Raw genomic sequence first — 27065 nt, 5'->3', positions numbered from 1 at the left:
TTATATTTAAAAAAAATCTTTTCCGGGGAAAAAACGAGTTAAACAGTAAAAAACATTTATTATTACCCATTATTTTAATAAGTAATAATTTTAATTATAAATTTAAATAATAAAATTTAATAATATTAATGAAGATAAAAATAAATAATTTATTTAAATTATTTAAATGTTTTAAGGGGAATATAATTATTATAAAAATATTGTTAATAGCGGTTTTTAATGTAAGATTAAGTATTATTAAATAAGTTTCGATACTTAAAGGTGTGAAATATAATTAATTATTATAATATTAATGTTAATTTAAATTACGTAAATCGATTTAAATTTTAAAGTTATATTATTATATTAAAAAATTATTAGGAAATAATTAATTAATAATGTTTTATTTAAAGTTTTAAGCTATAAAATAATTATATGCTAGGTTGAATGGTTTTTACGACGAGTTTTAGGAAGATAAATTATAATTTATAAAAAATATATTAAGTAAATTTAAACATTTTATTATTTTAAAAAAAAAAAAATCTTAAGCGTAGGGAATTAATATCCTAAATTAAAAATAATAATTATATTTATTTAAGGTTAATGGTTTTTTTAGCGTGTTTTACGATTTATATATTTATTTTTAGCTTTTAATTTTTACTTTTATACTTAAAATTAAAATGGCATATTAAGGCTGGAAAAGCTTTATAATAAACCGAGAAATAAAAACTTAAAAACTTAAAAATTAAAAGTAATAATACAAATATATTATATTATATTATATTATATTAAATAAATTCAAACTTTTTTATTACCTTAATATACGGTAGCCTTACTTTTTTAAAATTATTATTTATTATTAAATTAAGTTAAACTTAATAATAACTTAAATTAAATTAAATAAAAATAAATATTTAAAATATTTATAATTATATTTAAATAAATAATAATATATATTATTAAATTTAAAGTTTTATAAGTTTTACTTATTTATATTTTTTAACTTTAAATCTTTTTTTTTTATTATATATTTTATTATTACACCTTAATAAAATGTTTTAAAATTTATTAAGAAATTTAATAATAAGGTTAATAAATATAAAAAAGAAATATTTAAATATATATTTATAATAATTAATTTAATTAAATATAATTAAATAAAAGTTCGTTTAATATTACTTAATAAAAACGCTATTTATATTAAAAAACTAAGGATATATTATATAATAATAATAATGTAAAATTAATAAATTATATTAAAAGCTTTAATTAAATCCCTTGATTTTAAGTAAAAGTTTTAATATTTACCTTTTTTTTTTAATATAAAACGATGTTGTATTAATTTAGATTTATATAAGGAATAAATTACTTATTAATTTTTAAAAAAAGACGTTATTTAGGAATAAATTCTTGAAAATTTTTAAATCGAGTATAAATTAAATATTAATTAATAAACATTTCAATGGAATTTTAAAGCTTAAAATGTTTAAAAAAACGGCATAAACATTAATAACTTATAAAATAACTTATATAAACTTTTCGAAATAAACCTAACGTACAAATAAATTATAGTATATTTATAAGATAAAAAGTTAAATATTTAAATATTATAACGTTCATTAAAATGTTAATTTAAGTAATAAAAATTAGCTTATAATTAATATGTCACATATATATTTGAAATGGTTAAATATATATAGTTTTATTTTTTTATTTAAAATAATAAAAATTATAAGATTTTTATAAACTTAAAATACTTACATAATATTTACATATTATATATTATTTTAGTTTAGATTTAAATTAAAAATAATATGAAAAGGAAAATTATTAACGAGGATAAATGGTAGCGTTTAATAATGGTATTAGAAAATTTTTTTAATAAGTATTAACGTTATTTTAATGTTTTAAGCGATTATAGGAAGTAATACCTTTATTTACTTATTTATAAAAATTTTAAGTTTCTTTTTATAAGAAAGATAATTTGGATTGTATATTATTAATGTTATTTAAAAACTATATAATAATGTTTAAAAACTAATATATTTTTAATTAAATTAAAAAAGTATAAAGTTTTTAATCCGAATTATATGTAAGGTATAAACGGTTATTTAAAACTTTACTTTATTAAGATAAAAATTTATAATGTTATTAATATATATTTTTATAAATTATTATAATATAAAATTTATAAAAACATTTTTTTCCTTTACATTATTATATATATATATTTTAATATTATTATAACCTTAGGAATTTACCCTTGGTTTATTTAATATAATTATAACATTAAAACCCTTTTTTTAACCCTAGTTTAACATAAAATAACAATTTTTATATAACTTAAAGTATACGAACTTAACACGAATAATAGCCCGTTAATAATTTATAAATAAGGTTATAAAATTAATAATTCCTATTATTAAGGGATAAGTAAGGCTTAAAAAATTGAGTAATTATAGAAATAATTAAAAAGGAATATAACAAATTATTAAATAATATATATAAATTATTAAAAATTTTTAAATGTTTATTAATATAATATAAAAATACTTCGAATGGTTGGATTTTATTTATTATTTTAATAAAAATAAAACTATAAATTAAACTACCTTATATATTATTTATATACCCCTTATTTAATAAAATATTACCGAATTTATAAATTAATAAAATAATCATTATATTAAATATTAACCGAAAAAAAAATATATAATATTTAACCATGTTAATTAATTATAACTAAATCTTAATAATCTTAACATGTAAAATTAAAGTATAAATATAAAAGTTAATCTTAATATTATAAAATTAACACGCTAATTACTTAAATTATTAAAAAATTATAATTTTAAAAGTTTTATAATATTTAACACATAATAAATTTATAATAAATAATTAAAACGGAATTTACTTTAAAATATTAATAATACGGCATATCCATATCTTTAACGGTATTTAAAACTAAAGAAATATCTTTAATAATATATTAAAAAAAAAAAAATACTTAAATTAATTTTTAATAAAATTCTTTAAAGCGGAATTAAATAATTCCAAAAATAATTACAGCGGTATAAAAAAAAATTAACTACTACATAAAAAAATTAATAATAAAGGTAAAATAAAAATGATTTTTAAAATATAAAAGTTTATTAAAGTATAGAATATAACCTTAAACATATAAACTTAATACTTTTAATTATTTAATATTTTTAATTATAAATAATTAAATTAATTTATTATATATTATTATTATTATTATAAGTATTTATAATGTAAAGCTTTTATATATTATAGAATAAAAAAAGTTTTAATAAAGTAATAAGAACGAGCGGGGTAATAAAAATATAAATAAAAGGGAAAATTTAAAAATAAAGTTTTATTTTTATAATACGGCTATTAAATTTATATAAACTTAAATTTTACACTTACATAACGTTATTAAAATTAAAAGAAAATTATTCCTTACTTTAATTTTAACCTTAATTTAATAACAGTTTAACGATAATTTAATAATAATTAAATCACCGTTTAATTAAGGTTTAACTAGGGATAGAATAATATATAATTAAAGCTTTAATTTAATAAAAGATTTAAAAATGCTTGGAAAAAGTAATGAATTAATTTTAATTATAATATTTATAAATAAGTACTTAAAAATTAATTAATTTACATATATTAAAATTAAATTAAAGTTTATAAGTTACATAAAAAAATAATATTTATTTAACTTAAAATTATTATTTTAAAAACATGTACATTTAAATATTAATTATTTCATTAATAAATTTTATAACTTAAAATTTTCAAGTTAAATTAAGTTTTATTACATTATTTAAAAAATAAAGTTAATATATAAAGAAATGGTTAAAATAAAAAACATAGAATGAAAAGAAAATGTTTAAATTTAAATGTTTAATTGATTTAAAGGCATTAAAAATACATTAGTTTGTATATAAATTATATAAAAATCGAAATATTATAAATGATATAGCGTTTAAATATTTAAAATAATTATTAAAAGTTAAATCCCGGTTTAATTATAATTTATATAATAGTTGTTAAGTTATTGTTAAGTTATTATTTAATTATAATTTAATAAAAGTTTAATAAAAGTTTAATAAAAATAGGATTATGATATATCATGTTTTAGTTAAGTGTAAAAATATTAATTTAAATAATATATCCTTTTTATATATATATAGATTTCTTATTTAAATATTTATATAACTTATAATAAATAATCTTAAATATTTATTTTTTAAAAATTACTTAGTAATTAATTAAATTTAATCATGAATATATTAATTATATAAATATAATAATAATTATTTTAAGTTTAAGAAATTTTATTTTAAATTAAATAAAAAAAAATTTACTAATTAATAATTATAAGAAATTAAATGGTTAATTTATTTATTATTAACATATTTTTTTTATTATTTAGTTTTAGCTTTTTTATTTTTTTAAGTTTACTTTTATATTTAATTATTTAATAAAATGTTTTAAGAAACGGGCTTCCGTCGTATTATTAAAGGACGGTGAGACGGTAGGTTTTAATTTAATTACTTTATTTACTTTGCTTATTTTGTTTACTTTGCTTACTTTATTTTCTTTATTACCTTAAACTTCTTTTTAATATAATTTAATAATATCTTTCGTTTATATATTATTTATTTAAAAATATTAAGGATATGTATATATAATTTTAGATATTTTTCTTATCGCTAAAATAAAAAACTTTCAACTAAATAAATAATAATTTTATAACTAAATTTTATATCTTCCCGCCATAATATATAAAACCGTGTTTTAAATTTATTTATAATAATATTAAAAGCGGTAATAATTAAAGGTAATTAATATAATTTTACTATTAAATTATTAATTTTTTAGGTTATATTAGAATAAGTAACGCATTTTATTATATATTAATTTATAACTACTTAAAAAGAATTAATAAAAATAAAACCGGAATTTTTATATTTAAATATAAAAAAAGGGTAATTAAACGTATCGTTAGTTTAAATAATTAATAACTTAAATATTAAATAATTTTATAGGAATATACGTGGATATTTAAAAAATATATTAAACATTAAAATAAAAAATTTTAATATTAATTCGGTTATTATAAAAAAAATATTTTAACGGTTAATAAACACGTTATTAATAACTTTTATATTTTACGTAAAATATAAACCCGTTTTTAATAATATTTCTTTAAACGTGTTTTTAATATTATCCTCCGTAAGTGTAATTTTCATTTTATCTTTATTTATATTTATATTTATATTTATATTTTTATTATTATTATCATTATTATTATTATTTTCCATAGCCACATTCATTTCTTAACTTTATTTATCCTTTAATTTTTCATTCCATTCTTAACTTAATTTATCCCTATTCGCATTTTTTTAATTTTTAGTTTAACCTTTATACGTAAATAACCGTATATAACTAAATTCCATTAATAACAATAAAGGATATTTATACGAAAACTTAACAAAATTAAAAACTATTATAATATTATTTAATATGTTACGAAATTTTTCGTAAAAAAAAATACAATTATGTTTAAGTTTTATTACTCGAAATAAAGGTTAAGAAATTAAATTATAATAGGTTTTTAAAGATCCCGTTTTATTAAATTTAATATTATTATTTATTTTAAATATATTATCGTTTTTAATATTATTATATAACAACATTTTAATACTAAAAGATATAAATTTTAGTGTTAAATTCTTATAATTTAATAAGGCTTTTTCGGGATTATTAAGCGGTATAAAATTCCTTTAATTTAAAATAAAAAACTTTAATTACGAAAATATAATAAAAAGTTTAAAGTTAAAATTAAAAAAGATATCCTTTAATAAAAAATACGATATTATAAAAGGGTTAGGGGTTAATTATTATTAAGTGGATTTTTTTTTTTAAACTTTATAATTAAGTTTAATATTTTTAAATGATTTTAATTTTTTCGTAAAGAATAAATTACCTTCATTATTTAAATTGCAAAACCTTTTTACCATATTATTAAATTTAAATATAATTAAAATTTATGGTTACCCGTTTTCTTATTACGTATAAAAAATTTAATAACGCGGTAAAATATTATTAATAATTTTATTAATTAAAGTAAAAATAAATATTTTAAGGATTTTTAAAAAGGGTTTTTCTTATAATATTATTTTAATTATATAATAATTTTCTAGAAAATATAAAACTTAATAATTATTAAGAATGTAATTATGTAAAATGATAATATTAATAATATTAACTTTAATAAAGGGAATTTAATTTTTAATATTAATAAATAAATTAATTAATATATTTTATTAATTATATAAAATATTTTAAAAAGTAATGACGGATTTTAACCGTTAAATTATTAATTAAAGGTTATATTATATTTTTTAATTAGGATAATTAAGGTTATAATATATAATTTTTAGTTTTTTTTTTTTTTAGTTTTTAAGTTTTTGTAATAAAGGTTTGCTTTAAATTTTTATAACAAAGTTTATTCCACTCATTTTATCGTAAAAGCTTGTAATTAACCTAGTAATTAAGATTATTAAATTTAAATAAATATAGTAGCTTTTTTTTAAAGTTGTTACGTATTAAGTTGTTAAGGCAATAAAAAAACTTAAGTTTTACTTAATATAATATAATATAATATAATGTAACACATTTATATTATTATATTTAATTTTAAGCTTTAAAATTTTTATTCTTTAATTTATTGCAAGCCCTTTGGCTTAAAATATTAAATAAAATTTAAAATTATTATGAAAATAAATGTATTATTACGTAATATATATAAATTAAGTGTTATTATCTTTAAATAAGTATAATTATTATTTTTTATTAAGTATTTAATTGGAAAATTAAATTCCGGCTTAACAATTTAAAAGCATAAACCATAAAGTAAGCTAAGGTTATTAAATTTAAATAAAAATAATTATTACTTTATATTAAAATATTAAATCTATATCCCCGGTTTTAATTATATTTAAATTAAGTTATAACCATTTCTTTTTTTATTTTTTAAAATAAAAATTTATTCGTATTAACAATTATTTACATTTAAAATTATTATAAATATTATATTTAAATTAAAAAATTATTACGTATTATACATAGGAAATTAATAATTCCATTATTAAATTATACTTTAATTAATTTATATATATAAAATTATTATATGATTTTTTATTTTAATTTTATTTAAGCTTATAATTTTTAATTAACTATGATTTTTATTAATAAACATATACTTATTAAAACATTTACTTAATATGTTTAAACTAGTTTAAGTTTTTATATTTTTATAATTTTATAAAAATAATATATATATTAATAAAATTAATTATAACATAAAACTTTTAATAATTTAATTTTAATAATATAAATATTAAATTAATGTAAATTATTAAAAAAAACTTTTTTTTAATTATAAAACGTTTAAAATATTTTATTAAAAATTACGTATTATATGAACCTTTCGGTTATATAATTATATTTAATTTATTATTTAATAATTTTATAAAAAATATTTTAAATTAAATGTAATTTATATTATCCGGTTTAATTTTTTAAAAATTAATTAAAGTTTTATTTATAAATTAAATAAAATATTTTTAATAAGATTATTTAAGTTAAGAATTAAAAATTATATAAATTTAGTTACGGGTAAAGGGTAGTACATTAATTTATAATGAATTTAACGATTATATTATAAAATGGAATTAAAAAATTAAAGAATAATAATGTTATAGCGCGAAAAGTTTTAATTATTTTTTTTTAAAGGATGTAATAAACATATAAATATAAACTTTTTTTTAATTATAGTTAAAAGGTTAATTATTAATAAAGCGGCTTTATATAAGTTAATTTTTAATTTTTTTAGGTTATTAATTAAGTAATTTTAATAAGATTTTTAATTATTATTTAACTTTTATAAAAGAAACTTTTAATAAATTAACTTAATAATTAAATTTAATATAATAATACGGGGATAAGTTTTAAAAATTTATTAAAAAGAATTAAAAAGTGGTTATATAATTAAAAAGTATATTATATATATTAAAAATTATATTTAATTTTATTTATAAGAAATAATTAAAAAATTAATTAAAAGATTAATTAAAAAATTATTTTAATATATAAAAAAATTAATATAAAATTATTAAACGTATAAGATTAAAATGTAACCTTTGTTTTTTAAAGTTAAATAAGTTTTTTATATCCTTTCAAAAAAGAAAAAAAATTAAAAAAAAACGATAAAAAGATTATTAATGAGCTTTTTATTAAAAGGGGCTTTTTAATAAGGTGATTAATATCCTCGGAGTTTTTAAGTGCGTGTAGATTTAGAAAATATTATTATAGGCTGGTTTTTTATAAGTGATAATTATAAAGTAGGTTTAATTTTTAAAGGTGTTATTATAAGAATAAATATTAAAAAAAAAAAGTTATTTAAATAATTATTTATAATATTGTTTTAAAGTTTTTCCTTGTAATTTTTAATTAAATAAAAAAATAATTATTTATAAGTAAATTTATTTATATTATTTAAACGGAAATATTTTTTATTTATAATTAAATATAATGTTAAAAGTTATTAATATAAATAAGATTAATTTTATTAATATTATAAAAATATTATAAATTTTTACGGTTAATTTTTAATTTTTTTAAGTTATAATGTTAAGGTTTATTATTATATAAAGTTTAGTTTTTTATTTATTTTATTTTATATTTAAAAATAAATTAAATCTTAATTATAAAACTATTAGTTTTATTTTTAATCTTTTTAAAAAAATATTATTAATAAGCGTTAATAACTTTAAAAGTAATAATATTATTAATTAAAATTAATAATTATATTTTTTATTTTTCTAACTTAAACATTTATTACATACGGAAATATTTAAAAGTTTTTAACATTTTTATAATATTTATTATAATAAAGATAAAAAACTTATAAATAAAAACTATCACTTATTAATTAAATTAAACAACCATTAAAAAACAAAGATTACAAGTTAAATAACTTTATAATATTATAAATAATAAAGTTAATTTATTATAATATTATTATAAAATAAAATTAAAAAGTAAAAATATTAAATAATATTATTACGCAGGGATTTTTAAATTATTACTTGCCTAAAAATATAATATATTAATAAATATATATAAATATTAATAAATGTTTTAAATGGTTACGCGTAAAGTAAATATAAAAGTATAATATAATAATTATTAAAATGGGAATTTTAAATATAATTAATAATATTATTTTTTAAAGTTTTTTACTTATTTATAAAAAAGTAAAACCTTTTTATTTATTTAATTAATATAAAATTATAACTTTATTATAATTAATAATTATATTTTTAATAACCTTTAACTTTTATTAACATTTATAAAAACTTATTTTTAATTAATTAAATATTTTTAAAAATCATTATGAAAACTTTAATATTTATAAAATTAAAAGGCTTATATTATCGCTAATATATAATTATTAATTTTATAAAAACTATAATTTTATATTAATTAAAAAAATATATTACCACTTTTTATATTACTTAATAATTAAATCCTTACAAAGCTTATTATTCGGGTTAAATAACACTTTATTACCTTAAACTTTTAAGTTTAAAAAAAAAGTTTACTATTTAACCGTACTTAATTTAATGTTCGGGGAAATCTTTATTATAAAATAAAATTAAAAAGCTAAAAAAAAACAACATTATTACGCAAAAAACTTTAATTAATCCCTTTAAAAAAATGCGGTATATATATATAAATTTTCCTTTATTTACAATTAAAAACTAACTACTAACAAAACGGCCTTATATAAATATTATAATTTTTTATAATATATTATATAATTATCGTTAAATCATTATTACACTATTATTAAACCATTATTAAATTATTATTAAATTTTTATTAAGCTATAATTAAATTATTATTAAATTTTTATTAAGTTATAATTAAATTATTATTAAATTATTATTAAATTATTATTAATTTATTATTAATTAATTCATTATTACATTATTATAAAATTATTATTAAATATATATAAAATAAATAATACATGTTTAAATATATAAATTTAATAATAATAAAAAATTATAAAAAAAAAATAAAAAATAAAATTTTTGTTTTAAAGCTTTAGCGGTTTAGCTCAAATGGCGCACCGTCTAGGTTGGTATCTTAGCGTTAAAAAACCAGGGGCACTCGTTTCCTCGTTGCTAGGGCACCAACGGGAGGATCCATAATAGCAACGACCCATACCAGCTGCATACCTACAGTATGTACATCAAATATATTACCCACATATCCGAAATCCACGGGGTTCAATGTTTGCTATCCTGCCATTTAGCTCATTCTCTATACATCCATGCCAAATCAACCCGCGAACCCTTTTTTACGATTGATGGGTATTGACATGCATTAAACTGTGCGACAGATTTAAAGGCTCAGCAGCCGACACGTAACATTGGTGCTCATGATCTGATCTAGATGCCTGATCATAATCATGAATTCTCCAGTCCAACTCATTACGAAGCATCAAGCCGCACGTAAGCCATGCCTTGCATACATGTGTATGTGTGTGTTGGATAGAAGGACTTGGTTATGTGTTATTCGTTATAATCCCTTACGGAGTACATGGACTTTCATCAATGCTATATGGGAGATAGGTAATCCCAAGTGCTCTTGCATACAGAGATTACTCTGGTGCACATACTACGTTAAAGGAAAGCTGTCGATATATATGCATGTCGAAACAGTTATACATAAGATAACTTCGACCGTGCTGTGCTGTATACGAATTCCCAGCAATATCGGGTCGTGAATTCCATTGGGTACCGACAGGTAGAACCCCATGTTAATCGACTATTACCTACCTAAGGTACTGCTTCGAGGAATCCACATAAAGTATCTCGTACATGTTGGTTCTCATATATAGTAGTTCGTTGCTCCTGTTGATCTTGTTCCGAAGACTCCAAGGTTGACATATAATCAGCTACACGCTACGGAGCATTTTGTATGATACGGTATAGTCTTGTAGATCGTTTGTGCTACACTGACGTGTCAAGACATACAGCTTGAGTTATTTTTCACCAATGAAGGTTTACCTACCCAGGTAAAGGAAAGGAGATGGGAACCTGATAAACTGAATGTTAGAGTCGGAAAATAAGTCGTACAGTCGTACCCGTGGCTCGGGTAGAAGCGTTGTACCGCGTGTCGAATTATATTATAAGGTTGGAGCTATTAACTGCCTATATCGGAAAGTGGGATTCCTTGTCAGAGATCCCGCCATGATCCATGCTATCAGAAACCTGTCTGCCGTTCTTATCGTTGAGCCTTCCAATCTTCCATGCAGCCATGGAGCCATGCAGTGACGTCCATTACCTAAGCCATTAGCCACTTCCAACTCGATATTACACACAATGAATATTAACAAGAACAACGACAACAATCGTCACCAACCTACCTACATATGTACCTAGATGTAGGATACACCGTGTCAACCTATCCTAGGTATTCGATTATACTAGGTACCTAGACCATATCCACAGCTTTTTATCAATCGACCGTGTCAAAATGCTCAGGTGGTTTTTCATCGTGGAGGTAAGCTGAATAGCTTCATCGGGTAGCGACCGATACTAATTTTCGTCGACAGGACTATGTTGTTCAATTGGTACTTATACTCCCTAACATTTTATAATCGACATCATCAATATCCCTGCCTCTAATGTGCGTCCTTCATTTTCCAGATCGTCCGATCCCGTACTTTCCAACGAAGCGTCCAGCGCATTCACCGAACAGTTGAAGATTACAAACACGGGCGAGATCCCAGTGACCCGCTACGAGAGGGAGAAGCTACGCGTACGTGTAGTTGTTATACAAAAGAAGGACTGATAGACCTGACCAAATATGGATAGGCGATCCTACTCAATCGAACGGGTTTCTATCCCATTTCATAGATGAATTGCGGAACCAGGTCCGCGGGACCAAGACAGATTCAACAGGCAATCGTCCCAAGAGGTGAATAAAGAGTTTGCCTCATCGACTAATACAAGTACGTACTTGTTCATAATCTATATCGCCCAAATTATTACCGCTTGAGGTTAAAAAGTCTGACATTTCTGAAGCTATCTATATGGATGTTTTAAGGAACGCGGCATGAGCATATCGCATCTTTTCTTCCCCTCATCCCACATTGAACCCGCCTATTTTTACTTTTAAATGTATATAACCTCAAAGAGGAGGGGTACATGAAAGGCTTGTGGCAATGTTGCTCTCGAACGCCTGGCGCAGGCTTTCGATGCTGCTATAGCAGCCAAGAGCGCACGTCACCAAGGCGCCAAGAAAATAAAAAATGTTGAATGAGTTGAAGAATGGTTTCTTCATAAAACCACGTCTCCATCGTTTCCAGCCGTGGTCCACATAGCTATACGTATTGGTCGCCGGGTCGAATCTTTCTTCAGCCTCGACTATCGCCTCCTTTCTAATCCAATAACCAACCGCAAGCCAGGCTGGAAATGTGTAAGTGAAAGATAGAATGAAGAGCGCGCCCACCAAACCGACGATATACGAGAATTGCGGTACGCTCGCAGCTATGATGAACGCGATTGCCCAGTATACCGGAATGAGCGCAGCCCACCAGATTTTGCCCATCTTGGTCGTCAAGTCTGGAAACTTTAGGAGCTCGTGAAATACCTCAATATACACGACCTTGAGGCCAATGTTGCTGTATAGTACTGCGGCGATGAGGTTGCTGATTAAGCTCAAAAGGTTTCCGGCTGTCTGAATTCCGTAGACGGCAATGCCTTGGACCGACGGGTTGTACGTATATTGGCCTTGATACGAATACACGAAGATGCCGAAGAAGATGTACATCGAATAGATGAATATCTCGGCGACGAGCAAGCTTTTCCAGAAATCCATTGGGTGCCTGGAAATTGAGCAATGTTAGTAAGAGTGTCAGTGACAGTCTACTCGATCCGGGACACATGGATACCTCATCTCAGCCAGGAGAGCCGCAAAGAGCAACGCCCCTCCGTATGCATACACGGCTACGTTTAATCCGTTCAGAGAACCGATAAATCCCTCGCCGCCCGTCGCTAGTCCTGGCGGGGGTGTTCCGGCGAACGTCTGAATGGGCATACCCGGAGCCAAGCCGAAGCTTGTCTCTACCGCCGCATAATTCGGGCCATATTTCACAGAAACCATACTATGAAACCTTAGTCAGCATCTACTAGGACTCCGGCGTCCGTAGGTATGGTATGGCCACTTACCACATTAATATAAGGGCAACTGTCATCCAAACTGAGGCGTTAGCAAGCCAACCAAGCCGTTGGAGAGTTCTGATCTGCCCCAGAATAAAACCGGCAGCCATAAAGATGAGCATGCATGCTACGAAGCAGATTCCCATGCTGTCTCCGGACGAGCCGCGGCTGATCTGCGAGATGCTTTGTCCGTTGCTCAGAATGAGAACCGACACGGTGAGCAGCAGCTGAAGGGCCTGTGCGACATTAACGAAGTGGCGGGCGCCAGAGCCGAATATACGGAAGAAGAAGTCGCCGTATCCCCTGATGGGAAACTGGTTCGAATCTAGCCCGCAGAAGACCTTCCAGAGGATCCATCCCGAGCTTGAAGCGCCACACCCGTTAGACAGGATAATAAAACACGACGGATAAAAGACAAAGTCTCAACTCACTAGTATGACATGGCACCGAAGACGGTATACAGCGCGACGCCTGGGCCGTAGCCTAATTGTGCAAATGCCCAGCTAGAAGAGACTCAGTTACGATCTCCTTTCCACATCAAGATAGGATTGATACTCACGGAGCACCTGTCGGACCCAAGATATCGGTTGTGATGAGGTAAAAGATTGTACCCCAGCTAGCAGTTCTCAACGCCCGATCAGCAGTGTGCCGCTGGGCTTCCGTAGCTCCGTAGTTGTTGGTGCTAGTTTTCTCCGTGGTTTGGAGGGTACCGTCATGATGGCCCTTCTCTTCAGTTCCCCCAGCAGAGAGGGATTCTGCTGTCTGAGGCGTAGACACGGCCTGCTCTATCGGGCCTTTGACGAAGCGCCCTTTAATTATGTTCTTGATTGTCCGCGGGCCACGAGCGGCTATGAACCGAGCATTGGCCTCTTCTTCCTCAGCACGCGTGATCGCGGCATAGTACATGTACTCCTCGAAGCTGACTACTCGGTCTTTGGAATGTTCAATCCGTCCTACGACATCATCAGCTGTCACATTCTCCGCCTGCAAAGACGACTTTCGAGGGTCGCCGCCGTCAAGGGCAAGATTCGCTGGGGGAATGCCGGTCATGATGGGCAAATCATCGCCGAAATCGTGAACCACGAATGCGCTGAATTAGAACGACATTTCTTGCCAAAAGTGGCCCGACGGGCTACCTTTTAAGACTGCCGCAGGATGGTAGCATCGGGTGCCAGCCCTGTTATCTATCAGCTGCAAGTGCTCTATCATGCAAAAACGGCGCGAGCTTCTGCAACGACATGGGAAAAGTTGCAGGGCTTTGATAGATACGGTCGCCTCGACCCCTGTAACCTTCTTGTATTAGTTCTCTGCGCCGGTTTATGTTGGGCGATACCTTGGCAGAATTGCCCCCCATTGGCAATTGCACATCCGGGACTGGACTGATCATCTTATGGTCGGGATAACCACCGTTTTGGCGATTACTATGTCTCGAAAAATGTGACGGGATTGAGATAAATCATTCGCCACATCCCACAAAGTCTTCGGGGTTGTGATCCTCCAGCTGCGTTTTCAGCTCAACCAATCTCGCGGGTTACGAAGACATCGTTATCACTTTCGGTGGCTAGAGATCAGGGGTTCATAGAACATGTATCTAAATCTCTTACAATCATCAAGCTTTTTGAGAAGATGCTTTTTTAGACTGTCCTTCGCTAGTCTAGATTCGGTTACGTGTATAGGAGCTGTCATCGGCATCAGTTATTATGGAGCGGCCAATTCTTCATCCCGATGACACCTTCTGCTTCGAACTTAAGCCATTTGAAATCTGGGGAGATGGGCTACCTACCCCAAAACCAATTGTGATGAAAGCGGTATAGCACACCATCACATAGTCGGCAACCAACTACCAAGGCCCTAAATGGATTAGGCAGTGGAGATTTGCGCCAACATGCTTCTCGACTTCTCCCAACCCCCACCCCTTTTACCTCCAAGTGATTATCTAGTACTATTCACTTCTATACCTAATTGGAACCAACTTGTTGTTTTCTAGGTAAGTAGGCATCCATGATCGCAGGACTTGAAGCCTAAGCGAACGAATTGACAACGACACAGTAATCGGGGTGAGCTGTGATGGGCACGGGGACACGCTCGTAAGAATCATCCTTGTTCAAATATTTCATATTTCACACTGAAGACACTGGTGACACCGGGCGTGTATAACTGTACGACAGCTAGCCAAGACACGTGGTAGCAATGTCTACATACATAGGCATATATCTCAGTCTGCATACCTTCTACATTAAGGGATAAGTATCGCCATCAGCAGTAGCGCGCAGAGCCTCCTATACATCTCGAAGCTGATTGGTAAATAAAGGAGTCGCTCGGTTCCTCAGCTGATGTAAGACGAGAGCCTAGAAGCTTAGGATTTCATTCGCCAGCGAAATAACATTCTTTGCTCCGTTGGTATCCGTCTCAGCTGGGACAAGCTTCTCGAAACCAAAAGCACGCAGCCCTTCAGCCGAAGCATATGAACGAAGAGATGATTCGGTCTGCCGGTTGATGTGGTCGGCTTCGCCTCGACCGCCGGGGAAGTCCGGGCCGGGGGTGCCGTTCAAGAACGCCTGTCTCTGACGGACGAGGTACTTGGAGTTCAACTCCGTTACTGGACAGACTGGGATGTACAACACGCTCGAGTCTGAATTACCTTTGTGTACCTTGTCGACGGCGTGGATAGCTAATCGACTCGTCAGTTTTCACGTGGTTGAGGGGATACCTGTCTCACTCACTGTCGCAGTGCCATACCACGTAGTCGCCCGGCTTAATGGATGGCACGTGTACCATGGTATTGTCGAGCTCTAGGTGTGGATGAAGGATTGTATCTAGCTCTTGTCCATGCCCCGGAGTCGCTCCCTGAAGCTCACTCGTCATTTCGGAGCCGGTAAATTTCCAATTCTCCGCTGCGAGATATTCTCCAGGGGGGACCTGATTGATATCTCTAACTGGCTGGAAGAAAGGACGGAGTAGGAAGTATGCTGTCGAGAGTTTCATCGCTGGATTCACCATAAGGGTCCCCTCGAACGGATTAGTGGTGCTCATACTGAGCCAACCCTGAAACATACGGAACATCGAGGCGGCGCCCAACCCGTTGTAATTATCCATAACGGCAGGGACACGTGCACTAGCATCCCATGGATCGAAGTCTTCCCACGCGCCGTCGAATATCTTGTCATATACTCCACCAAGACCATAGCCGTTCAATTCCCATCTTTCGACGCTACCTCCGTCGACATGGGGGCCTAGAGCAAATGTGGCATCGCCGGGTTGTCTTATACGAAGGCGGTCTGCGTAAGCCAACGGCTGCGATGTCGATATGGCACTATCGGGGTCTGACATGTGCCATAACTTCATGAGCGCCGCCTGAGCTCGTAGCAAGTTCGGATGCGCCCTAGCGCGGAGCTGGGGCGCTGACCAATATAGTTCGTAGACCTGCGGATTATCCTGGGGAAATGCTGCTCTCGATGTCAGCCACCGATTTATACCAACTCTAATAAATTAATGAGGCTACCATTTGTATGAGGATTTTGCCTCACATATTCCTCGATTTCGCCCTTGTACGAACGGGCCTCGTCTTCTGGAAGCACCCCCCTGATGACGGCAACGCCTCTCTTCTTGATTTCATCGCGAAACTTTGCGAGGTCCGCGTCTAAGTCCTTGAACTTGAGGCTAGGAATAATACTAGGTCCTTTTTCAATGATGTTCTTGTTCTCACGCTTAAGCTCGGCTAGAAGCCTGTTCCAGCTATCGACTACGCGGTCCTCATGACCTCGAACTAGGATTTGTTTGAGATCGAGAAACCGTCGGGGGAGAGGTTCTCTTGCACCGCCAGATAACGATACGAAGGAATCAGCAATGTTCCCCTCTCTCTTAGTTTGTGTCTGTGTCTGTGTCTGTGTCGCCGACATCGCGATCGATCTAGATTGAAAGACGTTTTTTATTGTCAATCTTGAGAGAGAACGAAACGTGGGCAAAGACCGATCACATAACAGACACTTAAATCAGGATATTCAACTGTAACTGTAGAGAACAGAGGAAGAATAGAAGATGGAACTAGCCGTGTTACCTACCTCGGTATATAATAATGACATATAATAAGTAGGTACACGACATGAAAAGTCAAGACATGATTGGCATCTTCATACATGTTGATGTGACTGCGGAACTGCCTTGAAGGTATTTAGCATGACGGTTTTAGCATGGATATCATACCTAATTAGATGGGCTACAGATGGTCAGGTATTCTTTGTCATCAGCAGATCTCGTTTCCCTATCTAGTTTAAATCTGCTTCAACCGTTACTTAGGTAGGTAGGTATACTTACAACAGTCTCTCCTCTAATTGTGAACTTGCTTTTTCGACTTTGTACCTAGTTTCGGAGTTTCCGTTTACATTTCTGAGTAATCAGCAATCTTAGCAATCTTCCAGGTGGGGATGCCCTGTTCAGATGATGATCCCGACGCGAATAAGACGAGCGGATATACCGTATTAGGCTAGTCCGCCTGTGCTCTTTGCTTAGCTGCAGACCTGACCTACCTCGGTATACACACCACACGAAGACTTGGACAATCACAAGATGCTCCCCGTTTGCTGACCGTACGACTCATCGATGACTTCGCAAGAGTCATCCTCTGTATTTTATGCACATTCATCATGTAATATCTCGACAACATCTCAATACCTAATTTTGCCGATTGTTATTCTTCGTTTTTATCACCTCCCTAAATACTTTCTTTTTCGAGAATGTGTCACCGCAAATCCTCTTCTGTTGTGAGTTGACGTTACTCAAGATAGGCCGTCGGAGTTGACATTTCTGGAGTTTCGCCGCACATTTCGGTCATGGTTAGATTTGTGGAATCCGATTCGACGGGCTTGCCCCTGAAGAGGAAACAGGTTGCTCAGGCATGCGCTAGGTGTCGGCGACGGAAGAAGAGATGTTTCCACAATCATGATGAACATCATGCTGCCGACTCTCTCAATTCAGCTACCAGGGACGAGGGTGTGACGGCCCGTAACTCAACTGACCGTCCAAGCTCCCCAAGTCCCCCGGAGCCCGAGCCTCTTCCTGAACGACCAGAACGACCAAGTTCTCAAAATCAGGAGGGGCATGCTTCTAGATTCATTGGTGACCTGAGTCCTGAAGCTATCCTGATGGAAGCTACAAGCCTTTGCTCGCACCGCGACGTATCGGTGAGAGGCGGCTTGGGAATATGGCAACCTCGAGCAGCTGATTCGACGAAGCCGACCAACCCCTTTATTCTAACATCCCCGTCGCGGCAGGCCGTTCAAGATATGCTCAAGGCATATGTGTGGAGCCATTGTATAGCTTGCTGTCCCCCGCCGTCGGATTACGCCATCCTTCGTCGGATCTATCTTGAGAAGCTAGACCCCATTTTTCCTATCCTCGGTAGCCGCCTGATAGCTACTTCGCTCCAAGATGAGATAGAAGGGAAGGTCCTGCAGCAGATCGTTAGTCTTGCGGCCGCCGCTGACCCGGAGGCTAGTCGCCACCTTCGCTTAAATCCCGAGGGCCCACTCCTTTCCCGACATGACTTCTGTGACTCGCTGTCTAACTCGATACAGACGATTATCGATGCTGGACTAATCACAGATCGAATCTTTCTCGTTCGCATTTTATCGGCCTTGTCATTGTACATGCAACCTAGTTCCCCTGACGAAGCGGATGTCCCTGCGCTCCTCAATAGCCGCGCGGTTCACCAAATGCACACGTTAGGGTTGCAGATGGCCTCCGAAGATAGCCATGGAAGTAGCAAGGATAGTCGCACCCTATTCTGCTGTGTATGGGCGCTAGATCGTATCAATAGCGCCTTTTACGGTCGGGCTTGTTTGATTCATGAGCGGGATATTGGATGGAATTTGGATGAGTGCATTACGGCGCAGGCTCCCCCCTTCCGCCTATTTCTGATGCTCATCGGGCTACTCGACAAGGTCATCGGTCTGTACCGGCCCGGTAACCGGCAGGAGGACGAATTCATCGTCGAGCTGCCCATTTTCGAGCAGATGATTCTTGATGCTGGGGCAGCTCGAGTCTCAAGTTCATGTTTAGGTAAGTGAGAATTCGTCGGATCATGTAATCGAGGACACGCTTATTCATTTTCTCTTAGCTTCGCTCGAAATATTTTACCATTCGGTTGCCATATTGTCAAGCCAATCACCTTCGGAGAACCGTTCGACAGCTCTGCCAGCTCCCGCGACGAATAGTCGTAGGTCCCTAGCTGCCGATCGGATCACGTCTATCGTCGGACATGAATTTCTCGGACAGCTGTCATATCTACCTATAATCCCTTACGGTGTTTCCCTGTCACTTAGCGTCTCGTACCGGAAGATGCGCCACAGCAACGTTCCAATGTTTAGAAGCAGGGGCAAGCAAGCCTTTATGGCAAACACATCGCTCTTAAAGTCTCTAGATGATACGTTCTGGACGGCAAAAGCCATGGTCGCTATGGCCGAACAGGTTCTCCAGGAAATGGACAAGGCCGTCGCGTCGATAACGCAAGAAACTGGTCTAGCAGATACCTCTAAGAAGGCTGAGTCTACATCGCGAGGAGACCAAGAAATTGCGTCGTCGGGACCCGGTGATTCTATTGCTGATTATACCCTTCAAGGGAGTACTGATGTGTCAATCCTTGAAGCCATTCCCGATCTAGATGTATTCGGTCATTTCGATCCAACCTTCAACCTAGGCGCCGTAGATGCTGTCCTCGAGGGAAATCTAGACTTTGGCCCTTCTTCGAATTGGTTTGAGTGGCAGCAACTACGGGGATAATAATTACTCATCTCGTTACCTACCCACCTACCTAAGTACCTATTTAGTCACCTAATAACCATAGGCGAGTCTAGGTAATTATGAATTCGATTAGCGAGGGGAAAGTGAGTGGTTTGCCATAGCCAGCCCACGTTACAATGCGGGGATACCGAGGACTATAGAATCAGGTACGTATGCATGCATATTTCTGACCATATTATTCCATGTCTCTAATTTAAGATCCATATATATTTTCGATACTCCTCGTAGAATACGATACTTCCAACCGGTGGTAGCTAACTTGTGCCCTCCACATAGAAACCTAGGACCACACCCAACAGGAGAACCCCTAAAATAGGTCCTTATATTACCTGAGTATTACATATGAGAAACCATGTGCATTCAAGTTTTAAGGCGGCAGAAAGAATAGAATTTTGCAATCTCCGCCTACCTAAGTAACTGGACTCGGCCTCGTCGTTCGAATACCCCCCAAGGGCAACTCCGACCTCCGCCCCGCCTCATTTCAAGGCTTAGAATCTGTATTCGCCCCTGTCAACTGTATATATCTACCTTGGTACATACTATCCTTCGACTTTCTTTTAGTCTATGAGTCCTCTATAAGGTCAATCAAGTGCCTACCTACCCTCTACACATCCTACCTAAGCACCCTAGTCGTCAACTTCCAACTCGCTCCCTCGGAAATCTAGCAAGTCTGCAGACACTATCCTATCTCGGCTTTACCCCACGAAATTTGGCAGACTTCAAGATGGCGACTTCAGCAGATATGGGTATGACCTCATCACAGATCGCCAAATTGATCGACCATTCCTTATTACACCCAACCATGACCGACCAAGAAATCCTCGCCGGTCTCGAAGTGGCCAAGAAGTATAAAGTCGCCGCCGCCTGCATTAAACCATACTGTATCCCAGCAGCGAAGACCGTCCTCGACGGTTCAGGGGTGCTTATCTGCGCCGTCATTGGCTTTCCCCACGGAAACAGCACCACGGCCATCAAAGTCCTCGAAGCCGAGGAGGCCGTTAAAGCGGGGGCGCACGAGATCGACATGGTCGTCAACGTGGGCAAGGTCCTCGGCGGCGACTGGGATTACGTGACGGATGAGATCCGGGCTATCAACGAGGCTGTTGTGAAACACGGCGCGAAACTGAAGGTCATATTCGAAAACGACTATCTCGAAGACGAGCATATCATCCGCCTGTGCGAGATCTGCACGGATATCTCAGTCGCTTTCGTCAAGACGTCGACGGGTTATGGCTTTGTGAAGCAGCCTAATGGAATGTATTCATACAAGGGTGCTACGGTACCTCATCTCAAGTTGATGAAGGCTCATGTCGGTCCAGCTGTACAGATCAAGGCCGCCGGTGGGGTCCGGACTCTGAGCGAAATTTTGACTGTTGCGTCGTTAGGTGTTACTCGGGTCGGTGCTTCGGCTACTACTGCTATTATGGAAGAGGCGATCAGTCGGGAAAATTAATACTTTCTTGGGGTCTTTGTTTGTGTCTCCAGTAAATGGCCATAGTTGAGCATATCGGCTTCACGATTCATCTAGTGAAAAATATAAACGGCACTATCAACGCTGTAATTGGTCACCTCTATTTACCTGGGTACCTTAGCCTAGAAGAAAACATACCTGTCAAACAAGCGCTCTAATGTTGTCTACCTAGTATCCACATCACACCCTCTTATGGAATAATATCTGTCAGGATCTAGTTCATTACGGATGTTGTTTTCAGAAAACTACCTAGTATCAAACATCGCGCAAGTGTAAACGTAGTCCTTTAGCTCATCTCTCAATCGAGGATGAATTTCTCCAGTGCTATCTATTCATTGAATGTCAACAAAGAGTCTCATTTGAAGCTCTAACTATGACCCATACCCTCTACCGAAGCCAACAACTTTTTTTTTCCTCTCCATTTTCCGAAGCCAACCTCATACATAAACCCCGCGCAAGTGTTTTGGCGATATAGGACTCGTGTTATTAATGCAACGTCCAGCCGTCAATGAAGTGCGTCAGGTAGAGCGGCTTGCCGAGCGGCACGCCTTCCTTCCTCAGGTTAGCGTACAGCATATTCAAGTGGAAGTACATCTGAGATGCGACGGGTCGTTGGACAACTAGTAAGAGTTAGCATTTTAGACCTAAGCTCTATTGCTCATTACCTATCGTAACAGGACAACGAGTCAAAAGTTTTAAGAAGGGGTGGGAAGATAGATATGATTGTTCACATACTGCCGACAAATTAGTACTTGACTTCAAACGGATAATACGTAGGGGAAAGCTCTTATTAGGACACTAATAGAGTGATGCCCTAAGGGGCGGGATGAAGTGAAGGTTTGAAGAAATCTTGACGTACCATTCTGCGGCCGTGGCTTTGCATAATTTCTTGCCGATGGGAAACTCGACGATCTCAGCTTCTCGGCCGTTCAGGTCCTCGGGCTTGACAGCCGCCAGATCGGCAAGGGCACCTTGGATCAGAGCATAGCACTCTTCTAGCGTGAGCTCCCGGACATTCCACTCGAATTTATTGCCAACTAGTATCTGGAGGATCTTGTTGGTGAACATGGCCGTGATCGAGACCTGTGTCGACGCCGGAAACATGTCCGGGCTCAGTCGAGCTTTGAGAAGGTCGTCGACGGATTTGCCGTTCTCCTTGGCATATTTCTCGGCTTCTTTGAGCAGCTCCACCTCAGTCTGGAGGATCTTGGTTAAGACGGGGATCGTCAAGTCGTAGAAGGATGTCATGGTGAATTTTTGATGAGGAACTTCGTGCCTTCGTTACTGATGCTGTGGTTCTTGAGCTTGCGAGATTGTTTAGAAATTCCATCATCGGCAGTGCTAGATTCCACACTTATATAAATGGCATCGATGTCAACAAAAAGAAAGCTGATAAATAGTGACAACAAGGCTCATACAACTTCCGTGAAGCCACGGTACCTATTGAATATCCAAATTCGCCGCTTAGCCGCCGCGTTTTTAGTCCTATTTAATAGTATTTATAAGCTACGGGGTATAATTACGCCGTTTAGCCCGGTTCATTATTAATCGTGTCATGATTGCATTCGATTCCTATATCATTCTTGAATTATTTGGATCCTTCCTCCTCTTACTAGTTGTGTATCAGCGCTGGATGGATTGTATAGAGATTCTATGTATATGATAAGGCGTAGTTGGACGGTGCATGTTTATGCGCCCTTTTATGTCATATTCAGAAATGGAAATTCTACACGACTAAACCAACACACATATTGTGGCGTAAAATCGATTATGGGCAAGTAACTAGACTAAATAAAGTCCTACGCCCTTGTCTGGGTATCGTGGCTAAAGACATTTAACGATGTCCGTGCAATGTAACCCCGCAGAGGCCCGGAGATATCAAATCAAACTAGACGAAAAAACAATGCGCAAGGATTCCTATTTGCTTTGCCGCCTTGTCGCAGCAAACCCGCATGCACAAAAACCTAATCTTTCGTAATCCACAGCCAGACGACAGGCTTCTCTCCGGGCCGGCCAGTTCTGGTGCGGTCCCAACCCATATCTTTGAGCGTCTGGGCCATTACGGTCTCCTTGTCACCCGAGAATGTCACACTTCTGTACCACTTGCCGTTCCCTCCCTGAATCACCTCGGTGATCCTGTTCTTTTTTGGGCATGGGTTGACGGCACCGAACCCTACTAGCAGCTCGGCCAAAGTGGTGTTGACGGGGACGTGGTATGCACCGAAATGCATCGACATGCCCTCCGCGAGTCGCCAGGGCGCAGTTGACGACTTGATGACATGGAGCTTGGTATGCTCGGGAGGGAAGAAGTAGTTGTAGCCGGGCTCACAACCAACGCCACCGGTCGAGTTAGTCATGTTCAACGATGGTGCATCCATGTTGACGACAGGGTGGGGGTTCGGCAGGCGATTCTCCTGGCCAGGAAACACGGGGACAGGATGATGATACCCATTCTGTGGGATCACATAAACAGGACCTTGGTTATTAGGTCCTGGAACCGTGCCGCTGGCTGGCTGAACAAACGGGCCACGGTTCATGATATAATTCCCATTGTTGGGTGCGCCGGCAAAGGCGTGGCCGACTGGTCGTCGGGAGTTGGCATTTGGGTCTACACCAAACTGCGGGTTCCAACCCTCTCCGAACGTCTGAGTTGCCATCCTTGGTGGATAGCTCTGAAAATGTGGGTAATGATTGGTCTGAAAAGGGAATTGGGTGTTAGGTGGGTTCGCAGACGGATTTGCAGGAGCCTCTCCTTGTGTTTCAACGTCGCTGTCGTGATCAGAGTCGCTATCGACGATAGCTCGATGAACCAGGATATTATCAGCCTGACCGTTGTTGCTATCAAAAGTTGCAGGAGTGTCTAAGTGCAAGTCAGCAATAGAGTAAGAAGGAAAGAGAAGCAAATTGGTCCGGGGAGGAAGAATATATAGACTTTTGAATGGATAGATTACACATCCATGAGTAGGGCTCCATGGGAAGAATTGCAACTCACCAGTCGTACTGACCACGTCAGGCTCTAATGATTCAACGTGAATAGGGAGAGATATATCTCTGCACCCAAGCAAAACCTGAAGACGATAAAGCTCGCGGTTTTTGGAATCGTAGAATGATCCAATAACCAGCCAAGCCCAGGAGCGTCGTGTTGGATGGATCCAGAAGCACTGTCCGATAATGAGTTCTGTAGCTGGGCAAGGCAAGCTAACGATAGCTTGCATAGAAGCCAGCTTGAAGGTAGTTTAGCTTGGTGTATAGCCAGGTAAAGTGAATCTTTGGAAAGCTCAGTAAATGTCGAGTTTGGTAACGAACATGAGGAAGGAAAGAAGCTCGTAGCAGGATCCTGATGGGGTTATATATAGGAAAAAAGAGAGGCAGTGATGCCCCAACCAAAGTCAACGTTATGACCTGGTAATTGTCGAGGCGATGCACTGTTTGTCCCAACAATAATATGCATGGCTCACGAGGGACTGGGTCCCTCCAGGACATCAGTTAGTAGAGCAAATTGCCAGATACCTGTGGATGCCAACATCCAAAGGGGTGGTCCTATTTGCGGGAGGCTTCCCGCGTATGGGATCAGGGGTGGAGCTTAGGAGGTGAATCTCTTTGTTCTCCAGCTCCCCACCTAGTCATCTCCCACCCAAGATTTTCTCAAACAATCATCGCGTCTCTTGGGATGGCCAAATCTGGCCTATAGCCCCCCATAATTGGTCCCAAAGGATCCCTGTGCGAGATCACACCGTAGATCTGGGGGCCCCATGAAATCTCACGCGAGTTTCACGATCTTGAAAGAGCCGAGCCGTAGTTCCCACGCACCTAGATACTGTAATGGAGCACAGTGGGGGCCGTATTTGATATTGATCCTGGTTGGAAACCCGAATACCAGATTGACCCAATAGAAATGATGCATGGAAAGAGTAGTAAGGTCTAGCTCAGGTGTTGACCGCTGCTCGGCTATGATTGTTGATCAGAATTTCTCAATCACATGAAATTATTTGAAAAATTTCAATGACGCATCTCCGTGATCTAGGTAACACAGTGAATGTTGAGAATTCGCTTGCGAAAAAGACGGAGTGTGATGGTAGTCATGCGTGATCTAGCGTTGGCGATATTTGAGATGAGAAGCCCACAAGTGATCTCAGCTTCCATGACGCTGGTTTCACCTTCAAATTGTTCCGTTGAGAATGGGGCTCAAGCTATCATCCTGGTGGTGACACAAGACAGCACTTCTGATAGAATGTTTGCTTGGCGGTTAAGCAAGATCTAAAGGGAGGATCGGGTGGGTTACTGGGTTGCTGGGTCGTGCAGGTCATGGTAGAACCTAGGGAATTCTTTTTGCCTAGTGGCACGTGCATCGTCAAAAGCCCTACCTTTTGACCCGTTTTAAGAGAAAGGGTTCAGGTTAGGATGTTTTGTTGGCCGGTGTTGTGAAATGTAGCCAAATATGTAGGGTGCGCATATAAGAAACATGCTTGCGTCCATCATCGACTTCATCCAGCAATGCCGATTTCCTCCTCAACCATTCGGACGGTACTGCCCTTCTTCCCTTCCGCGGTATCACTCCTGATCCGCCTTCGCTTCTCAACCTCAGATACTAGGCCTTTAAGGTAGACCTCTGCTTGCACAGTGGCGCTATAAGCGATCGCAGTCCAGCTCCAGACATTCTTCTTCTCTGGATCGGCCCCCGCGGCGAGCAAGGTGCGAAGAACTAGTAGGTTTCCGTTGCTGCTCGCAAAGTGTAGAGCTGTGTTCCCGTCAATGTCTGCATTCTGGACGGCTTTTTGGGCGCCCCCCGGGGCGTAGGTGAGAAGGATCTGCAAGACAGTGTCATGGCCTCCCATGCTCGCTTCCATGATAGCATCTCTACCTCGGATATCGCGGCGAAGGATGCAAGTGGGATCGTTCTCGGCGAGGAACAGGACAACTTCTGTGTGACCGGCGGCGGCGGCTAACATCAAGGCTGTTTGATGGTTGTCATTGAGGGCGGGCGTAGGAAGTTCGTGGCCGAGAGAAACTAACGTCTTGCAGACCTGGAGGTAACCCAGACTAGCAGCGAGATGGAGGCTCGAGTTGGAAAGACCGGTAGCCGAATGATCTGGGTTATGGATTAGGCCGGGGTGGGATTTGACGATGCGGCGGACAAGTAAGGCATCGTTACTTTGGACTGCTCGCCGTAGCCTCTTGGATGGCTCGATCCTAAGGCCGATACCACATGTCAGCTAACTTTCGTAAGCAGGTTGCGGGGGAAAGTCCTTCTATTCATATATGGGGATACTAACATGATGCCACGGCTTTGTTTGGCAGCTATCTAGCTTGAGTCATGGAAAATGGAAATGTGGTAACGCGCACACGGTAGGCCAAAGTTGGCAGTACTACGACGTCACCGGCGCATAAGCCGTCTCAACCTTCGAATGCAGTCAAAAGCCTTGATAAACGTGCAGGTATTTTAAAGTCGAACGGGAACTTTGATGATGGAGGACAAGTCACGAAGGCGCGGAAGACGA

General features: G+C 35.0%; 8 protein-coding genes across 8 annotated transcripts; 3 read left to right on the top strand and 5 right to left on the bottom strand.

Moving 5' to 3' along the window:
- Positions 1 to 11509: 11509 nt before the first annotated feature.
- F4807DRAFT_169041 (uncharacterized protein) lies at positions 11510 to 12199 on the top strand. Its single transcript, XM_047993440.1, has 5 exons — positions 11510 to 11637; positions 11690 to 11707; positions 11784 to 11895; positions 11952 to 12088; positions 12162 to 12199. The coding sequence occupies exons 1-4, from the start codon at positions 11611 to 11613 to the stop codon at positions 12056 to 12058; spliced, it is 264 nt and encodes an 87-aa protein (XP_047852403.1). The 5' UTR covers positions 11510 to 11610; the 3' UTR covers positions 12059 to 12088; positions 12162 to 12199.
- A 68-nt stretch (positions 12200 to 12267) lies between these two features.
- Positions 12268 to 14348, bottom strand: F4807DRAFT_462324 (transmembrane amino acid transporter protein-domain-containing protein; the record flags this gene model as incomplete). Its single annotated transcript, XM_048001810.1, has 5 exons — positions 12268 to 12964; positions 13031 to 13243; positions 13308 to 13661; positions 13730 to 13801; positions 13858 to 14348. The coding sequence occupies 5 exons, from the start codon at positions 14346 to 14348 to the stop codon at positions 12268 to 12270; spliced, it is 1827 nt and encodes a 608-aa protein (XP_047852402.1).
- Positions 14349 to 14966: 618 nt separating this feature from the next.
- F4807DRAFT_433608 (DUF1479-domain-containing protein) lies at positions 14967 to 17482 on the bottom strand. The gene is made up of 5 exons (XM_047998704.1): positions 16801 to 17482; positions 16022 to 16744; positions 15467 to 15969; positions 15344 to 15385; positions 14967 to 15281 (listed from the first exon to the last, which is right to left on the bottom strand). Exons 1-3 carry the CDS (start codon positions 17195 to 17197, stop codon positions 15647 to 15649), a joined length of 1443 nt encoding a protein of 480 aa, XP_047852401.1. The 5' UTR covers positions 17198 to 17482; the 3' UTR covers positions 14967 to 15281; positions 15344 to 15385; positions 15467 to 15646.
- Positions 17483 to 18127: 645 nt separating this feature from the next.
- F4807DRAFT_452680 (uncharacterized protein) lies at positions 18128 to 20075 on the top strand (the record flags this gene model as incomplete). Its single annotated transcript, XM_048000360.1, has 2 exons — positions 18128 to 19355; positions 19414 to 20075. 2 exons carry the CDS (start codon positions 18128 to 18130, stop codon positions 20073 to 20075), a joined length of 1890 nt encoding a protein of 629 aa, XP_047852400.1.
- A 295-nt stretch (positions 20076 to 20370) lies between these two features.
- On the top strand, positions 20371 to 21980 carry F4807DRAFT_433591 (deoxyribose-phosphate aldolase). The gene has a single exon (XM_047998703.1). It carries the CDS (start codon positions 20821 to 20823, stop codon positions 21547 to 21549), a length of 729 nt encoding a protein of 242 aa, XP_047852399.1. The 5' UTR covers positions 20371 to 20820; the 3' UTR covers positions 21550 to 21980.
- F4807DRAFT_433589 (uncharacterized protein) lies at positions 21619 to 23249 on the bottom strand. The gene is made up of 2 exons (XM_047998702.1): positions 22428 to 23249; positions 21619 to 22187 (listed from the first exon to the last, which is right to left on the bottom strand). The coding sequence occupies exons 1-2, from the start codon at positions 22813 to 22815 to the stop codon at positions 22054 to 22056; spliced, it is 522 nt and encodes a 173-aa protein (XP_047852398.1). The 5' UTR covers positions 22816 to 23249; the 3' UTR covers positions 21619 to 22053.
- Positions 23144 to 25192, bottom strand: F4807DRAFT_169150 (uncharacterized protein). Its single transcript, XM_047993441.1, has 3 exons — positions 24560 to 25192; positions 23516 to 24427; positions 23144 to 23455 (listed from the first exon to the last, which is right to left on the bottom strand). Exons 1-2 carry the CDS (start codon positions 24780 to 24782, stop codon positions 23532 to 23534), a joined length of 1119 nt encoding a protein of 372 aa, XP_047852397.1. The 5' UTR covers positions 24783 to 25192; the 3' UTR covers positions 23144 to 23455; positions 23516 to 23531.
- Positions 25193 to 26051: 859 nt separating this feature from the next.
- On the bottom strand, positions 26052 to 26842 carry F4807DRAFT_462318 (ankyrin; the record flags this gene model as incomplete). The annotated part of the gene is made up of 2 exons (XM_048001809.1): positions 26052 to 26780; positions 26837 to 26842. 2 exons carry the CDS (start codon positions 26840 to 26842, stop codon positions 26052 to 26054), a joined length of 735 nt encoding a protein of 244 aa, XP_047852396.1.
- Positions 26843 to 27065: the final 223 nt, after the last annotated feature.

The sequence above is a fragment of the Annulohypoxylon truncatum genome (genome assembly GCF_022578515.1).
Source record: "Annulohypoxylon truncatum strain CBS 140777 unplaced genomic scaffold F4807scaffold_25, whole genome shotgun sequence".
NCBI classification, from domain to species: domain Eukaryota; kingdom Fungi; phylum Ascomycota; class Sordariomycetes; order Xylariales; family Hypoxylaceae; genus Annulohypoxylon; species Annulohypoxylon truncatum.
Note: the sequence above shows the minus strand (reverse complement) of the source record. Positions and strands in the feature narration are given on the sequence as shown.

What these genes read in the sequence shown, in the direction of transcription:
- F4807DRAFT_433589 (XM_047998702.1), bottom strand. Translation starts at nt 22,815, where the DNA reads ATGACATCCTTCTACGACTTGACGATCCCCGTCTTAACCAAGATCCTC. An exon ending in CAAAGCCACGGCCGCAGAAT is followed by an intron (nt 22,188 to 22,427) that starts GGTACGTCAAGA and finishes AACTCTTACTAG; the next exon opens with TTGTCCAACGACCCGTCGCA.
- F4807DRAFT_169150 (XM_047993441.1), bottom strand. Translation starts at nt 24,782, where the DNA reads ATGCAAGCTATCGTTAGCTTGCCTTGCCCAGCTACAGAACTCATTATC. An exon ending in TGACGTGGTCAGTACGACTG is followed by an intron (nt 24,428 to 24,559) that starts GTGAGTTGCAAT and finishes ACTTGCACTTAG; the next exon opens with ACACTCCTGCAACTTTTGAT.
- F4807DRAFT_433608 (XM_047998704.1), bottom strand. Translation starts at nt 17,197, where the DNA reads ATGTCGGCGACACAGACACAGACACAGACACAAACTAAGAGAGAGGGG. An exon ending in GCAAAATCCTCATACAAATG is followed by an intron (nt 16,745 to 16,800) that starts GTAGCCTCATTA and finishes CATCGAGAGCAG; the next exon opens with CATTTCCCCAGGATAATCCG. An exon ending in CGTGGTATGGCACTGCGACA is followed by an intron (nt 15,970 to 16,021) that starts GTGAGTGAGACA and finishes CGAGTCGATTAG; the next exon opens with CTATCCACGCCGTCGACAAG.
- F4807DRAFT_169041 (XM_047993440.1), top strand. Translation starts at nt 11,611, where the DNA reads ATGCTCAGGTGGTTTTTCATCGTGGAG. An exon ending in ACGAGAGGGAGAAGCTACGC is followed by an intron (nt 11,896 to 11,951) that starts GTACGTGTAGTT and finishes AAATATGGATAG; the next exon opens with GCGATCCTACTCAATCGAAC.
- F4807DRAFT_433591 (XM_047998703.1), top strand. Translation starts at nt 20,821, where the DNA reads ATGGCGACTTCAGCAGATATGGGTATGACCTCATCACAGATCGCCAAA.